Genomic DNA, 17,580 nt, shown 5'->3' on the forward strand with positions numbered 1-17,580 from the left:
TTGGGTTGCTGCCTGAAAGGTACTGTTCGCCCTGGAGGCCAGCTCAGCCACGCAGTAACGGCGCACACACCGCATCCTGCTTGGCGTGAAACCCAGCAGGAAATACATCATCCATATCCTGCTTGGCACAAGTAGAAATGTTCCGTTGCCGTTGCCCCCAGCTGTTGCCCACAGCTGTTGCCCACAGCTGTTGCCCTCAGCAGTTGCCACCACCAGCCATTGCCACCGGTTACATACTCCAGCCTATAAAAACTAGACCCTTCCCTTAGTCGGGGCTGACGCCACTCGTGGGCTCAGCCCAGCAGGTTAATAAACTTGCTTGCTTGAATATCGGTGTCTCTCACACCCTCTCTGCTCCGGGAACCTTTCATTTTGGTGCCAAAACCTGGGAGGGGCAAGACCAGGAAAGTACTGGATGGCCCTTACCCTCCTCTCCCTCCCTCGGGCTCAATCTGCACTTTGGTCTCTCTCTGGGACCTGCCCGGGAGACACCCGCAGGGGATTTCTCGCTTCCATTGCTGACCTCACAGACATCAATAGACTAATCCACACCTCCTATTTGGGTGTGTACGGATTCTCTACTCTCATTCGGGTCTTCTCTGTCTCGGCTTGTCAGACCAAGACCTAGCGCTAGGCCAGAAGACTCCTTGGGCCCATGGGGCCCTGACCCTCAGTCTGGGGACGCCCACCCTGGGAGAGGTCTCTGTAGTCTCCAGAGTAGGATATCGGAAGGTGGGATGCCTCCTCCCTTTATCCTCTTCCTAGTGGGGATTTCTGCTCTCACCCTTCTCTTATATCTAACTCACACCATGGACACTTCTTGTCTCCCGCCTAAAAGTACGCCCTTAGGGGTGCCTTTTACGCAATTTGGCTCGGCTTGCAGGACGAGATCTGGCCTAAATGCTTAATTTTTTTTTTTTTTGTAATACCGCCTGGCCTCAATATAAATTGTATAATGGATCTCAGTGGCCTGAGAACGGAACCTTTGATTATAACACTCTTAGGGACCTAGATAACTTCTGTCATCGCAGTGGAAAGTGGTCAGAGATCCCCTATATTCAAGTTTTCTTTGCTCTCCGATCCTGTCCCTCCCTCTGCCAATCCTGTTCCACCTTCCAGATACTTCTAGCCCACACCAAACCTCTCCCCCACCCCGCCTCGAAGATGAATCTTCCTCTTTTGACCCGGCTGACCACGCCCCGCTCCCGCTGCACCCCTCCTTACACGCCTGCATTTCCTCTTTCTCCTCCAACCTCCTCCTCCACTGACAATTCAGACTCTGAAACCTCAGGGCCCTCGGCCTCGAGTCCCCGGGAAGACACGACTTCCCTTCCAGGTCCTCCTTCCCCACTCACTCACCCGCTCTCCAGCGCACCCTGCTTCTCTCCTCCTGCTCCGGGAGGTGGCTGGAGCAGAGGGCATTATCATAGCCCATGTCCCGTTCTCTCTCTCTCTAACCTTTCTCCAGCTCAATTTTTATCCCGCCTCACTGAGGCTCTTCAGAAATACACTAGGGTAGACCCCTCATCTTGGGAAGGAGTCATTGTCCTTAATACTCATTTTATCTCACAATCAGCTCCAGACATCCGGGAAAAAACTCTAAAGGGTGAGGAGGGCCCTCAAACCCCCCCTCCCCCAACAAGACCTTTTAGCCCTGGCATTCAAGGTCTTTAACAATCTGGACGAATAGTATCTTTCACTGCCTAAACTCCCCATCTCCCCAGGCCACTTAAATCAGAGCCTTTGGAGGGTGAGACCTGGGCATGAGTATTTTCTAAAAGTTCCCCCAAGTTATTCTTAATGTGCAGCCAAGGTAGAGAATCATTGCTTAAAGTATAAGGCATAACTGCCCCTAAGGCTAAAGCTTGTTTAATTATAATGAATAATAATTGTTACAGGTGGATATGTAGATTAATACTTTGAGAGGTAGCAGTCTAGAACAAGAAAGAAGCAGAGAGAGGAATAAATAGCAAGCATGTAACACACAAAGTGAGAAAAGTCATGCATTATCAGGTTTTGTGTGAAATTCAATTCCTACCCTCTGCAATTCTAAGTGAATCAGCTTATCAGAATTCCTGCCAACCTATGAATTTAAAGTAGTGTCATCTGTATAGTTACCATAGAACAAACAATTTGTTAACTATATATAGTAGCTAGCCATGGAAGTCTTCTAGAAAATACTATAATGAAATTGAACTTTATATGTGTTCACTGCATTTTTCAAATATATTCTCTTTAGGACCTACAGGATTTATAAATTTGACCTCATTTTCCCTTCAAGTCTTGAGCAAAATAAATATCTTCTACTATTCTGTATTGTTGCTGACTCTATATACAGTGCTGGGTAAGTCCATTAAGAAATCTGAGATTGTGGAGAATTCAGCCAAAGAATATATTGAGAATGTTGACAACAGAGTCGTTTAGGCTCTTTTTTTTTTTTTTTAAGATTTTTATTGGGGAATTGGGAGAGAGGAACAGCGCTGGGGAATCGGGGGAAGGGGAACAGACAAGTTGCTGTTGTTTTGTTCTTTAGTCTAGTTGTGGAGGATGTTGCTTCACTGGTCCAAGCTGACACCATCATTGCACTCTTCCTGGGAGAGGCAGATCAGTAGCCGGCCTCTGGACGGCCGCTCACAGCGGCTGCTAGCCACTCACACTGGCTGCCGGCTACACATGGTAGCTTATGGCAGCCCATTGCAGCAGGGGACTGCAGTCTACGCCGTCGCCTGCGACTCACAGCAGCCCAGCTCCAGGTCGAGCTGTTGTTCAGCATCTTAGCTGTAGAGGGTAGTGTCACTGGCCCTCATATGTGGGATCCAAACCGGGGTCTCTGGCATCCCAAGCCAGTTCTTAACCAATGCGCCACTCGGCCGGCCCCATTTAGGCTCTTGAGAGCATAACAAACAGCATATGGTTCCTTCATAAGTCATTTCCTGGGATATGGTCTTGGGAAATAAAGTTCTTTCCTAACATGTTTAAAGGACATTTAGTTAACTTAAGGGTGCTGAGAAGACCATTGCAGAATTTGTGTGGAAATCTAATAGAAGATACAAGTTCAGCTTAATTGTCATCTCTTCAGAGCGACCTTCTTTGACTACCTTAAAGTTTTATCCTCTGTTTCATCGTGCTTTTTATTTCCTTCATTACTTTATCACAATTTATGATTATCTTCTGTGTTTATCATCCCTCCCCTCATGAGAATATCCATTGATGTCCTGTCTGTTTTGTTCACCTCTATGTTCAGCACTAAACACAGTGCTTAGTATGTAGTTCAGTGAATAATTTACTAATGCGTGGTTCCTAAAAATTCAGCCCAGAAAAGACAGAAACTGAGATAAGCAGTGCATGTAGGCATATCTGAGCTCTACTGTTATATTAATTGTTATACCCAATATTTACAAAGTCACTTAGCCACTTATGGAAGCAGAAAGCACTGTAGGTCTCTTTATTTATTTATTTATTTATTTATTTATTTATTTATTTATTTTTTAGTTGAGCCATCCTGCCACCTGTTGGCAGCTCAGCAGCAGCTCAGCTCTGGCCGGGAATCGAACAGGCGACCTTGTTGCTCAGAGCTCGCACTCTTGAGCAAGCTCTTAACCAATTGAGCCACTCAGCTGTCTCTGTGGGTCTCTTTTTAAAGCTTTTTACTAATGTACCTTAGTGATTAAACATCAGTTAGGCTATTTGTTGCTTAGTTTTTGTTTCATACTTTTATTCCACCTTTGGACTTTTCTTTGCTCATTAGTAACTCCCACCAGAGAACACAAAGTAGTTAAATAAAAAAATATATATGACACTTTACAATAACGTATAACAAGCTATAGCAGATTCCCCTTTGGAGGTCAGTTTTCTTGTCAGAAGATAGGGTAAAGCTGTTTTAGACACTTGTCTTACACTAGGAGGCAAAGCAAGTAATTTGATTCCTGGCTGTAAAATAAAACATTAAGCGAGGAGAAGTTGCTCCACTTTTAAAAATTGAAACTTGAAAGGAAAACACTTTTTTTAGACTAATTTGTATCTAATGGCGTTTACATGATATATATCTGAGAAAATTATGTATGGCTTTTTAAAGCTGAGCTCTACTCTTACCAGCAAATGATGGTATTTGCATTTTGAAAACGGAAGTCTGACTGTCCCTTAATCATTCTTGACAATATAGTAATTCCAGAAACCTGGATACTGAGAAGGGGCAGTAAATAATAGTAGGCAGAAGAGAAGTCATTCTGGCGTTATAGATGAAAAATTAAAATAAAGAAGCAAATTAAACTGCACATGTTCACCCTGACTATGTAGTTGATGTACAAAGTAATGCTTATGGTTCAGGAAGAAAAGGCTAGAATACATTCGTTAATATGAATCAGAAAGAGAAGTGCATTTTTGAATGATGAAAGTGGTTGAAGTTTTATAGCTTAAAGGAATAAATCTCAGTTATCTGGTAAATTAACTTCTGAGGAATACCTCTTTGCTTCTTAAAGGAAATGTTAATGCATTATATTGAAGTTATTATTGTAACAGAATCTCTTAAAATTGGTGAATGTACTCCAGTATGTTTTTGGAATCTACAAGCTACATATCTATTCCAGATACAGCATGTACTCAGGTGATTTTATAATCCATAGAAATATGGAGCAGAGGAGCAAATAGCTGGTTCGCTAGGATACTGGATGCAACATAGAGATTAGCAAAGAAGAAAAGCTATGCAAATAAAATGCTTATAGATGACTGGTCTCATATTTCTTTGTTATTCCTGTAAATGCATCTTGTGATGTATGTAATAGTTAAATCATAGAGTCATAGTTATTTAACCTTCTCCTTTCCTCTCCATTGCCTCTTTAGGACCATGGTTTATTGGTGAAATTACTAAGGGCAAAATAGGTTGCTGCTTTTCCTTTGGGATCTTTGTTGATGGGCATTTCCTACAAGGTGGAGTAACATTTATGGTTGGAATTCTCCAGGTAAGAAGTCAGAAATGCAATTTAAGGCTTTGTTGGACTAATTGTATAACACATAGGCATTAAATCCCAAATCCCAAATTGAACACCATAAATCATGTTTCCTAATTTACTGGCAGGGAAATCTTTAATAACTGGTATTTTGTTTGCCTTTTGAGTGCTTCCTAAGCTCTTTCTTCCACTGTTGTCTTTTAAACATCTAAAATATATTTTTGGCAGGCAGGGTTTATGAGAGGTGAAAGAGATTTTGGTTTTTGTTGTTTGTTTAACTGTGCTTTTCATTGACAAAAAATGAAATGAGGCACTTACGATAGAATAAATGATAGACTTCTGGGCAAAACTGATTACGATAATGAAGAAGGAAAATAGTTCAGAAGGAGGAAAGGAAAAATAAACACACACAAAAAGTGGGTCAGCTTTCCAGTGAAAGCTGCCCTGGGCAAAACCAGACTTGGGCTTTCCAGTAATGACTTACTAGTACACTTCTTTGGAAAACACTGATATATTAGGTTTACATTTAGATTGAGTTCCCTTTAAAACAAACAAACACACAAACAAAACCCTGACCTGTAGCAAATCTCTATAAATAGTTTTGAAAGGTATTTACCTAACAATATATTTATTTTACTCACCTAGTGGAACCAATGGACCAAAATCTGGAGGTGATGATCTGAAGTTTTAGAAGAGATCCAAAAACATTGTTCAAAATGAGTGCACAGCCTCATAACAGGGCAGTAAATGTGATCAGCAGGATTAGAGATAAACAAATAGGGAAGACCTCTGCAAACACTGACCACAGGCCAGAGCATTCTCTGGATAGCATTACTTCATATGCACATGTGTCCTGGGTCCAGTTCAGTTTTCTATTATGTTAATGGAGGCTGTCTCTCAGGAGCAATCTTACACCAAGTAAAGCCTGAGCCTTACCAAAGGGCAGGTTTATATTCATATTTGAATAAGTAGTACAGTAATAATGGATTTTATGTATCATCTAGACCAAGGGTTGACAAACTTTTGAGATGGAAGAGCCAATCTTGTCCCTCACAACAATTTAAAAATTATTCGAGAGCCATAAAACAAATGAAATCACCATATGTGAATAATATCCTTTACAAGTTTTGTAAATGAAACCATGATAGTTTTATTTTCATTTTCAATTTTACTTCAGAGACACATGTACGTACCCAAAGAGCCACATGTGGCTCGCGAGCTGCAGTTTGCCGACCCCTGATCTAGACTCATGACTCCCAAATTTATATCTCTGGTCTGACCTTTTTTTTCTGCACTTCAGGTGCCTGTATCTCCAACTACCATTTCACATCTTCCCTTAGGTATCTAATAGGTATCTCAACTTAACAGTATATCTCTTATAGGAACTTTAATTTCTGCCCACAGTCCTATTCCTAGTTTTTGCAATTTTAATAAATGGCTTCACAGTTTCTTCAGGATGTATCTTCAGTTCTCCTTCTGTTGTACCCTATGTCTAGTTCATCATCAAGTAATACCTTGTTTGCTCTACCTCCAATACATATCTTTTGAACCCACCACTTCTCTCCATCCCTGTTGCCACCACTGTAGTCTAAATCATAATTATTTCTTGCCTGGGTTACTGCAGGACCCCCCTAACTGGTCTTCCTACTGCTGTTTTTGCCTCCCTACCGTCAGTTTGCCACAGCGTATCCACTGTGGTCCATTTAAAACCTTAATCAGCTTGCTTCTCAGCTTAAAACCCTTTAAACAGAACAGTGATATGATCTTGGTCCTGCTGACTGTCCCAATTTCCACTTGGCTCATCATGTTCCAGGTCCATTGGCCTTAAATAGGCCAAGACCTCTCCCACCTCTGGGCTTTTCATTTGATTCTTCTGTCTGGAATGCACTTCTTTCTACTGACTCATTCCTGTCCTTCAGGCCTCAGAGAGCCCATTTCCCAGTTGCCTTCTCATGACCCAGTCATTTCCTTCATCCAATTTCTCACAGTCTGTAATTATCTTTTCTGTTTTTTAATTTTTGTATTACTTATTTATTATTATTATTTTTGGTCTTTCTTCTCTCTGTTAGACTGTAAACTCTATGATGCATCTTTTCTGACTTGTTCACCAGTGTGTCCCAAGCCCAGCGCATAGCAGTGCCTACCACATAATGGGTGATGAGTGAATGATACAGCAGCTAAACTTGGATTATAACTTAAATCTTCTAATCTGTATTCTAGTACTCATCATACTGCTTCAAATAAAAATACAAAGAAAAAAATATTGATACTCAAGTCCCCCCTCTGCCGAAAAAGAAAAATATATGTGTGTGTGTGTATATACACATCAATTCATTTCCACCTTATCAAGGGCCTTTACGATGAACAAAAGGATACAGGCAGATACAGAACTAACTACAAGTCAACTGTTTTTAGTGTTATAACCAAGTGTAATCAAAGCATAAAGAATCAGAATCCGAGTTAACCCTCAAGAGGGAAAGCAACATATTCTTAGGAGCTACCAATAATGTATCTGACCCTTCCCCAATCCCTCTGAGAACTTGCTGGTAAGCTAATGGTTCTGTTCTGCTCCTCTTTACAGTTGGTGTTTTTTAACATCCCCTTGATGGCTTACCTGTGTTGGAGCTTGCTGCAGCGGTGCTTTGGTCACAACTTCAGGTCTCATCTCCGTCAAGGAAAACGCTTGAAAATTATACCTGTTTACCTTCTTATGTTACTGCTGTACCTCTGGCAGGTTTATTCCTGCTTCTTTCTTCATAGGACATTTGGCACTCTAGCTTTTTTCTTCTCCCCTTTAAGGACCTGGTTGACATTGCTCACACCTCTTCTTATTTATTATGTGTGGACACAGAATTCCAACAAGCTTGGAGCCTTCACAGTGCAGTTAAAAAGCCACCTGAGCTCCTGAAGGCCATGTCTCACCGTCCACCTCTGTAGCCCAGGCCTTTGCCCCAGCAGCAGGTGGAAAGCCAGTATTGGTGGGCAAGCTTCAGGTAGCTGCTGCTCCTTGGACAGGTGGGAGTTGGGGGGAATTACACTATTGATTCCTGCAGAATGGACTGCAGAAAAGTCTCTAAATAATGTCATGATTCATTTCTTCCTCAAGAAAGCAATGGGTTGATTTACTTTTGTGAAGAGAAAGCCCGATATCTAGATCTACAGGACGGCCTGGATATATATGTATGGGCACATCTGAGGCCCAGTGTTTTTAGGATTACCTCATGTAAAGTACCTAGCACAGTGTTGAGCACTCGGTAGCTGTCAAAGATGCCACTTTAGGGAGAGGGAACCAGTGTGAACTTGAGCCTGACCCTGACTACCCTTGAGCTATTAGCTCCCAGTCCCTTTTTTCTGCTTCCTTAGTCGGGGGTGTTTTCAACCAATCAAATAAATGAATGATGAATAAGAAATAATTCGGACTGGACCTTGCGTGTGCGGCAGGGCCTCGTGCCCCGGGGAGGAGGGCGGGGTCGGGGGAGGGTGCCCGCCTCTGGGGAAGGAGGGGGCGTAGCCGGGCCTCTGGGGCGGGGCGGGTTGTTGCCGGAAACTAACCCAGGGCTGTATCACCCGGAAGTGCAGCAACTGCTGCTGTGCCCCTGGCAGCTGCTGTAGCGGCCTTTGTCTGCAGGCCACAGGCGATCTGCCGAGATGGCGAGCGCAGGTGCACCTGCGGCCGCGGTCTCCACCCTGACTCCGCCTTTGGAGCAGCTCCGGCTTTTAGCCGGGGAGCTGCGGTTGCTCTTGCCTGGAGTGCGGGGTGAGCTGACGAAGTTGGGAAGGGCGATCGCAGGGGCTGCCTTGGATCGGGAAGAGGGCAGGCTGTGGGGCAGGGGCCCGGGCGGAGGAGGTGGGGGCCGGAGGTGACTCCCCTAACCTCTGCGTTTCTTTTGCCTCGCGGCCCACATGCCACACACACCCAGTCGGCGAAGCCCGGGAGACCACCAAGGAGTTCAATCGGAAGACGTTTTGGAGAAGTCTCAGTGAGTGCCTCTCCTGTTAGGGACTCCCATCTGTCTTCTCCCAGCGTCCCAACCCCTTTCCCTCTCGTTTCCAGTCCCCACTCCCACCCCCACCTCCGCCGCATCCTCTCTGCGGGGATACCTCACCATATACCCTCAGCACCTCAAAGGTTGAAATATAAAACATTGATTTTTTGGAGGTGTTCTCCCTACGTATAAGGGTGTAGAGACAACGCGCGTTATCTTTCAAGTCGATGCAGCAGCTGCAGCCTTATCCTCTTGGCACTAACATTGGCTCCTGCCTCCTCCTGTGTCACCCCTCCTCCAGATGAGGCAGCTGTGAAAGTGTCAAGGGAAGCCACAACCCTGACAGAAGTCTTCTCTAGACTTCCACTGCCACTGCCGTCCTCACAGGTGGGCTTTACTTTCCTGGAATCCTTGTGCTGCCTTGTTATTCCTCAGGAATCCTCTCATTTTCTTTCCACCTTTCACACTCCAGCCAGGGGATTTAGTCTTCTCTTCTGTCATAAATAAGACTGCAGGTCTCACCCCACAGGATTGTCGTGAAGACTGCATTGCCAAGGGCAGTACTTGGCGTGGCGTAGGCAGGTCATCTAAATAGTATGGGTTCATTTGGAAGTTCAACCTGGTTATTTCCTTTCTATTTTTTTAAGCACTTGCAGTTTTCACATATATGATCCCCATCTGACAGATGAGTAAGTGGGCTCACAAGCTCAGGTTAAGGTAATAAGCAATGGAATTAAGATTTAAACTGGGGTCACTTTTCTGTAAAACGTTGTCGTCATGGGTTTTTTTTTTTTTTTTTAGCTGAGCCATCCTGCCATCTGTTGGCAGTTCAGCTGCAGCTCAGCTCAGCTCAGCTGGGTCTCGAACTGCTGTTGCTCAGAGCTCAAACTCTTGAGCTAACTCTTAACCAACTGAGCCACTCGGCCGGCCCCACCTTTTTTGTTATACTGCATAATACCCTTTTTACATTGAATTATTTTTTATATTTAATCAGTAACAATTATACAGTATAAAATTCAAAAGATGTCAAAGTTAAGTATGCTAAAAAATTTGTCTCCCCTCCTCAGTTACTTTTGAATTATTCAGATCCTAAGTGTATGCACTTTTATGTGTATATGCCTGCTTCTTTTTACACAAATGATAGGACACCATAAACACGTTTCTGGACCTTGTTTTTGAAAAAAAGTAACAATATAACTTGCAAATTGCTTCTCAGCAACACATTATAAAATTCACTTCTTTGTAATGGCTGCATGGTATTCGGTAGAATGCATGTGACCGTGATTTATTTAACCAATACTCTACATGGACATTTAAGCTGTTTCCACCTTGTAGCTATTATAAACAGTGCTGTGGTAAATTGCCTAATATAATACAATCCTTGAGTATGTGTGTATATTAGTAAAAAGAATTTCAGGGAGTGGAATTGCTAGAACAAAGAATATACATTTTTAATAACCCTTTATTATAAAACTAATGAAAGTAAACATGTTGACTGTGACCAGGTATGCCCTATGCCCCGTTTTTCTAGAGTGAGTATACTTAATTTGGAATAAGTTTATTTAAAAATGGCATATTCATTGCTTTATTTGATTTTCATAGTCAATAGTTTCATTTTCCTTTTCAGTCTATATATCCAGATATTTTGAAATGGAAAAATATCTTTTGCTGCACCTACAATGATAAACTGTCTCCCCCTACATAACTCAGAGATCTGTGATGAGGAAGTAAGAGATGAATTGTATAGGAGCACTTGAAAACTTTGCGGGAGAAAGTCAATATTCTTTTCAAAGGGAACAGTAATATTATCTTATTTTTCTTATCCGCCAACTCTTTTCTTTCAGATACACTTAGGACTTGCTCCTAAAATTTACAGCTAGTAAGATACCATGAGGAGGCAGTATAGAACTATTTTTCTGTACATGTTCTGGTCAGTGGTTTCACTCAGATGAAAACTTAGAATTTGGTTTTATTGAATTATATATATTTGAATCACAATTGCTTTCTTAGAATCTCAGCACGTTAGTCTTACTGATGAATGGTTTTGTTTATTTTAATTCCAGTTCCACATGGAGTGGTATTTTTATAAAATTATATGTTTGGTTTTTGAAGCAATGTCAAATTACCATAACAGTCTCTCAAGACTCTCAATCACTGAACTTATCCATCCCAGACCATTAACAAACATTTTATGGACTGGCACCAATCTGTAGACCACATTTTACACTGGCTTAGAATTTAGCAGCCAAGTCAGGACAAGGAAGATAAGAGAAAGCCAGTGACTGCTTAGAGGGAAAATAGTCAACATCGAGCTTTGTAGAGTCCATACTAATTATCTTTAGGTATATTGTGATCCTGTTAGAGAGACAGACACCTGGTTAATGGTCTGAAATAAGATTGGCAAACTTTTTCTGTAAAGGGCCAGATAATAAATATTTTAGGCTTTTCAGGCCAACTACTCAACTCTGCCCCTGTAGTACAAACACAATTGTAGATAATATGTAAAAGAAAGAGCATGGCTGTCCCAGTAACACTGTTTACAAAAATTGGCAGTGTATCTGTTTGGCCCGTGGGCCACAGTTTGCCAACTCCTGGTCTAAGATATGGCGAATATTTGACAGCAGATATCAAGAATAAGTTTTTACAGCTGCTTAATGTTTTATTGAGTTATCAGCCCAGTACCCAGTGTCCAGCTCATTTTTCTCTGTTATGAGAGTAACACAAGGCCTAACTCAAATAGGACTTCAGAAAGTGTTTGATGATGCTGTACAGATGTCTGCTCTCTTCTGTCTCTCTTCCACAGTAGAAGGGTTGACCACAACTAATCCATTTTTTTTTTTCATTCTGAAATTGGTCTATCACCTCATAGGAAACCCAGAGGTTCTGTGAACAGGTCCGTGCTGCCATCAAGGCAGTTATTGCAATATATTACTCACTTCCCAAGGATCAGGGTAAGTCACTATGTACACCTAAATGTTTAGTTTATAGGGTAGATCTTTGCTAACATGACAGCTTATGTCTGGAGACTTTTACCTTTTCCTCAGTTTTAGCATGTGAGTTAACTTCTCCCATAAAATGCAGATAGTTTTATAATGTAAGTAACTTCCATCAGTAAGCCTTTAGATGTAGATGCTGTGTTCCCATATCCCCTGCCTTGCCTGACTCTAAGGTTTTAATTCTTACTGGCTCTTCCCTCTCTAACCAATTTTAACCACCACAGATGCTGGCTGGGTCTCAGCCAATACCCAGGCCATCCCCAGTCACCTCCACCCATATTACATCACACCGTGTTTCTCAGCTCCCTTAGAGGTTAAGTGGCCTCCAGCCCTGCCTGTAGAGCCATGTCTTGATTATAATCATGCCAAAATTATAAATGAATACATGTCTCATGGATCTTCAGGGTTATTCACAAATGGTTTAATCTTTGTGTTTTATGCACAAGTGTCAAGGGACCACTGTCCTTGATGAATACATGCTCTCATGAAAAGATTTTGTTCCAGATCTCTTTTGGAGAACACCACTCAGGAATGGTGGGAGGAGCAAGAAAATGACATGGGGATATAAGTCAGACCTGCATTTTGTGTTGGCGCTCCAGTTAAAGCATGTGGGTGCATAGTGCCTCAAGTTCTGTAGTGCTTAGATTCTCAGGGAAGCAGCTGGTGCCTTCTGGAAAGAAGACCAGGCTGCTTAGTCTTTGGGTTTGGCTACAGGAATCACCCTGAGAAAGCTGGTTCGGAGCGCCACTGTGGACATCGTCGATGGCATGGCTCAGCTTGTGGAAGTGCTTTGCATCACTCCAGCTCAGAGGTAGTGATGCCACAGTTGGGTTCTCAGTTAATGGGGTTGCTTGCTTCAGGGAGGGAAAAGCTTCATTTCAACAGCAAAGTTACTAGTAACTGAGAATAATGACCAGCAAGAAGGATCTTTTTAGGAGACAGGAACCTAGATTATTAATATATCCTTATTGATTCCTTTTTTTAGGCCCGAGAACAATGACCTGATTTCCTATAACAGTGTCTGGGTTGCGTGCAGGCAGGTGCCTCGGATACCAAGAGGTGGGTAAGAGTGGGAAGTGGGCCACTGATTCTGCTGGCCAAAGCAGACAGACCCCTTATACTAGATTCTTACACATAATTTTGTACCATGCATATACATATTTTAACTTATAAGAAGAATTTAGTGGACTATATATGGTTTATTACCAACATCAAAAGATAAGTATTAATACTTTCTGCTAGACTTTTTAGTTCTCATACTTCTAAATTCTAACTCCCCTCTCCCCTCTGTCTTTTGTTGAACAAATGTGGTTTGTTCTCCTGGTCCTTCCCCAGGAGCAGCATTATGGGACACACTGAAGCAGCTATGAGGTAGAGCCAGCTAGGGCAAAAGCAGTAGTTGTCCAAGATGACCATGATGAGAAACGCCATATGACCAACCATTTTACTTCTTCTTGTGAATGATGAAAAGCTTTTTAGCCCCCTGTCTGGATACCCAAAAGATATATGTCTGAATTTTACTTTAAACCGCCCCTTTATTGACTGTCCCTGGCACTCCCTTCAAATGGGAACACTATTGGTTGCCCTTTGCAGACTTAAGAGAATTGTTGGGTTTCTCCTCTAATTGTAGTGCTTCTGATTTTTCACAGATAACAAAGCTGCAGCTCTTTTAATGCTGACAAAGAGCATGGATTTAGTGAAGGATGCACATGAGGAAATGGAGCAGGTGAGGGGATCTCTGTTTTTGGTGGTCTTTGGAAGGCAACTCTGTGACCAGTTGATGAGAACTGGTTATAAAGAGAGGAGATGTCCTGAGCATTGACCAAATAGATCCTATCCTCACTCCTGTCTCCCGCCTCCCACCCCATGCCAGCGTGTGATTTAGTATCATTCCCCTCTGTTCCATTGCTGGACTAGGAGAGCAAAAGGGTTGATGAAGTGATTCAACTCTGTAGCCATTAGTGAAGTAGCTGGCTGAGGTTTTGGGACAACTCAGACATGATGCTGAAAGTACAATAGCCACCTTTGATTACTTGGCATTCACATAAATCATCATATGTCTTAGGCTGTCGAAGAATGTGACCCTTACCATGGGCTTTTGAATGACATTGAGGACAACTCTGACAATCACAGTGATGTGCTGGGGTATCCAAATAATCAGGACTTATATTGGTCAGAGGAAGATCAAGCGCTCATAATCCCGTGCCTTGCGCTGGTGAGAACATCCAAAGCCTGCCTGAAGGAAATCCAGATCTCAGTGGCACAGAATGGGAAGAAGGATCAGGTGGCCCAGCTGGATGACATTGTGGATATTTCTGATGAGATCAGTCCTAGGTAAGTGTGAGCCCCTCTTGAAACATTTGGGAAGCAGCATTCTGATCTCAGCTTGGGCTGTCACCCCAAGGTTTTTTCCCCAGTTTTTTATTTTGAAAATTTTCAAACCTACAGGACAGGTGAAAAAGTATTACAGCAAACACCCACACATTCTTCATCTAGATGCACTTATTGTTCACATTCTTTTCTATATTGTTTTATTTCTCTATAGATACTTGTGCCATTTTTTTCCCCTCAACCATTTGAATGTAAGTTGCAGGCATAATGACATTTTATCCCTAAATACTTCTTGTTATTATATCCAAGAAATTTAACATTGAATATAATATCATCTAGTATTCAGATTTCCCCAGTTGTCTCTAAAATATCTCATAGATTTTATTTTAAATTCAGGGCTCCGTCAGGGTGTCACTGCATTTGGTTGTCATCTCTTTAGTTTCTTGCAACTAGGAGCAGTACTTGTCCTTTTTAGTCTTCTTTGTCATTGACATTTTTAAAGAATCAGGTCACTTGTCTTATAGAATATCCAACAATCTGGATTCATACAATTGTTTTCTCCTGATTATAGATTATATTCAGGTTAAACATTATTTGGCAAGAATATCAGTTAAACGTTTTGTGCTTCTCATTACGTCATTTTGGGGAGGCGCATGATGTTAGTTTGTCCCATTATTGGTGGTACTAAGTTTGATCACTTGGTTAAAGAGGTTTAAAGAGGTGCTCACTTTAGTGGCATTCTGTGGATGAACCCCACCTGTATTAGTTAGTAAACTGATGGTTTCAGTTCCTCACATTTTTAACTGAATTAATTATATCCCATGCTACAATCCAAGTGATCCCCCACCCCCAGCTTCCTAGTGAAAATGGGGTATGTATGTGTTGAGTAAATACTGTTGAATTGATTCTTTATTGGTTGCCCAATTTAAGGAACTGATAGGCATTTCTGGGACAGTCATTTTCTTACTAGTTGCATCCTTAGCTGTGTACTGGAAACCACCTAGCTGAGCTTTGTTTCTTTTTTTGTTAATGGTTATTTTTGCTTTCTGTCCATAGTGTGGATGACTTGGTTCTGAGCATATATCCACCTATGTGCCACCTGACTGTGCGAATCAATGTAAGTACCTACATTGGTAGACCTAATGGGTAGAATTTTACTAATTCTCTACTAAATACTAAAGTATTTGCTTTAAGCTATATTTAAGCTATCGGGAATATATTTATTTGTTACACTTGGATGGAAGTACAACAGTAATGTCACAGTTCTTACATGTGTTTTTGCTTGATGAATATTTGCTGAAGTTGAATTATTATAGTGATGAGCTCTGATAGTACTCTTCCATAACCACTTGGGTAATCATTTAGAAAAAAACCAAAGACCTTAGAAAATGCTGCTTTGAAAAGAAAGCCTTAATTACTGCAGTGCTTTCAGATCCTCTCAACCTGAAGTCACACACGTTTCTAATTCCTACTGTAGACAAAAATAAATGTTTCAGAAACATACTCTGTTCTAAAATAAACACATTGGGTGATTTAACCATAGAGGGTCAAGTTCTTTATAAAAATCTGATTTTATTGTATTCTTTCAAGTCCTGGGTCTTGTGCTACAGAGAGTTCTAATCTCTTATTTTTATAAACTCAAATTCTTGGGGCTGTCTGAGTGGCTCAGTTGGTTAAGAGCTCGCTCAAGAGTTTGAGCTCTGAGCAACAGCGGTTCGAGTCCCAGCCCGAGCTGAGCAGCCGTTGAGCTGCCAACAGGTGGCAGGATGGCTCAGCTAAAAAAAAAGAACTATAAACTCAAATTCTTATCTCTAATGTTATTGAAAAGAGAAGTAAAACCACCAAATGGCTTGTATTCTACAATCAGATGCTTCAATCCTAATAATATTTGATAAATTAGATAGTGGAAATTAGATTCATTAAATCTGTCTTCGTAATGTGCAAACACCTTGAAGTAGAATAGAATCCTTTTGGGCATTAACTTTTTTTATTTGTATTCACTTTTAAAAAATTGACTTTCTAAGAAATAAACATCTTTGGCAATATGCTTTGTCAATTACCCCAAATAAAAATTTTAAATATGTACTATATATTGGTGGCATACATACATCCTCATATTGTATTGTCATTAGTGTTCTTAAAATGCTGTACATAGAAGAGAAACAGTCGTTTATTCTATACATTCTGAGCTATGAGTGATGGAGACAAATTCAGGTTATATTCTTCCTTTTGCTGTTTTTTTCTTAATTTAAAAATATTTTTTAAAACTTATAAAAGTGTTATAGCAACAGTATTAATAAAATTTTGCTAAAAGAAAAGAACCCATAATCAGCATGAGCCCTTACCATAAAAATAAAACTTCTCTGTTTCTTTTCTAGTCTGCAAAACTTGTGTCCGTTTTAAAGAAGGCACTTGAAATTACAAAGTGAGTATGAGGGCTTCTTCCCAAATAGCTTTTTAAGAATAAACCTATCCAGTCATTCTCAACTCCCAACCCCCCATTGAGGTGTTTTCTTTCAGCTTTGGAGCAGCTGATTTTCTGCAAAGAAACTTGCTTTTTCTTGTGATAGTTTCCTCGGTACTCCCTATTGAGGATAGGTTTTCCCTTGACAGTCTAATAAAATTGACTTCCCTTTTTTCCCTATTCCATTTGCAGAGCGAGTCATGTGACCCCACAGCCAGAAGATAGTTTGATCCCCTTACTCATCAATGCCACTGATCACTGCATGAACAGAATCAAGGAACTCACTCAGAATCAACTTGAGTTATGAGTTTTCAGGCTCATTTGTCTTCTCTCCCTTTCCTACTGTTAACAGCAAGGCTCTGATATCTGCTTTTAAAATGGGGCTAGAATGCTTTTTGGATTGAAAAGGTGTTCCTGTTGATACTTATCAAGAGACATTATTACTAAAGATTGTTGGCTAAGCCAGACTTGCAATTATTTATAAACCATATGAGTATGATATATTTTTCTGTGCTAGATACAAAAGATAATAGCGTGAGTTTGTGTTCCTGAATCACCTCTCAGAGATTCCTGGGGAAGCTGCCTTATTCCCTAATTTCAATAAAGTGTGTTGTTTCTTTGTTAAAGATGTTGATAGTCTCAATAAAATGCTAACCTGCCAGTGGTTAAATGAGAAAAGTTTCTATCAGAAAGAGTAAAACATTGCTTTCATTTGGGTTTTAGAATCAGATCTAAACATCTGATTCTGATCAGAAGTATATTTAGAACCAAACACTTGACTTTATTTAGAGAAGATGACTCTAAAGTCCCTTTTAGTACTTGAAAATGTTATATAATTATTCTTATCATTAAGTCCT

At 41.1% G+C, this 17,580-nt stretch overlaps 2 protein-coding genes across 7 annotated transcripts in view; both read left to right on the forward strand.

Moving 5' to 3' along the window:
- TMEM62 (transmembrane protein 62) overlaps positions 1-8,359 on the forward strand; it is a 31,697-nt gene extending 23,338 nt beyond the window's left edge. For 3 of the 5 annotated variants that reach the window (XM_019645068.1, XM_019645070.1, XM_019645072.1), the window contains 3 exons: positions 2,240-2,344; positions 4,840-4,958; positions 7,528-8,359. In XM_019645068.1, coding sequence (XP_019500613.1) covers positions 2,240-2,344; positions 4,840-4,958; positions 7,528-7,854 — 551 coding nt within the window. In that variant the 3' untranslated portion in view covers positions 7,855-8,359. The remainder of the gene's footprint in view (positions 1-2,239; positions 2,345-4,839; positions 4,959-7,527) is intronic. The other 2 variants (XM_019645069.1, XM_019645071.1) reach the window with 1 other exon arrangement.
- A 133-nt stretch (positions 8,360-8,492) lies between these two features.
- The window catches only part of CCNDBP1 (cyclin D1 binding protein 1), a 20,126-nt gene continuing 11,038 nt past the window's right edge, over positions 8,493-17,580 (forward strand). Inside the window, exons 1-11 of one of the 2 annotated variants that reach the window (XM_019645059.1) lie at positions 8,495-8,703; positions 8,867-8,926; positions 9,234-9,319; positions 11,802-11,883; positions 12,643-12,739; positions 12,914-12,987; positions 13,578-13,654; positions 13,994-14,262; positions 15,316-15,376; positions 16,638-16,684; positions 16,916-17,349. In XM_019645059.1, coding sequence (XP_019500604.1) covers positions 8,595-8,703; positions 8,867-8,926; positions 9,234-9,319; positions 11,802-11,883; positions 12,643-12,739; positions 12,914-12,987; positions 13,578-13,654; positions 13,994-14,262; positions 15,316-15,376; positions 16,638-16,684; positions 16,916-17,030 — 1,077 coding nt within the window. In that variant the 5' untranslated portion in view covers positions 8,495-8,594 and the 3' untranslated portion in view covers positions 17,031-17,349. Of the gene's footprint in view, positions 8,704-8,866; positions 8,927-9,233; positions 9,320-11,801; positions 11,884-12,642; positions 12,740-12,913; positions 12,988-13,577; positions 13,655-13,993; positions 14,263-15,315; positions 15,377-16,637; positions 16,685-16,915; positions 17,350-17,580 lie in introns of those variants that run through there. The other variant, XM_019645060.1, reaches the window with a different exon arrangement.

This window comes from Hipposideros armiger, unplaced genomic scaffold (genome assembly GCF_001890085.2).
Source record: "Hipposideros armiger isolate ML-2016 unplaced genomic scaffold, ASM189008v1 scaffold_92, whole genome shotgun sequence".
Lineage (NCBI taxonomy): Eukaryota > Metazoa > Chordata > Mammalia > Chiroptera > Hipposideridae > Hipposideros > Hipposideros armiger.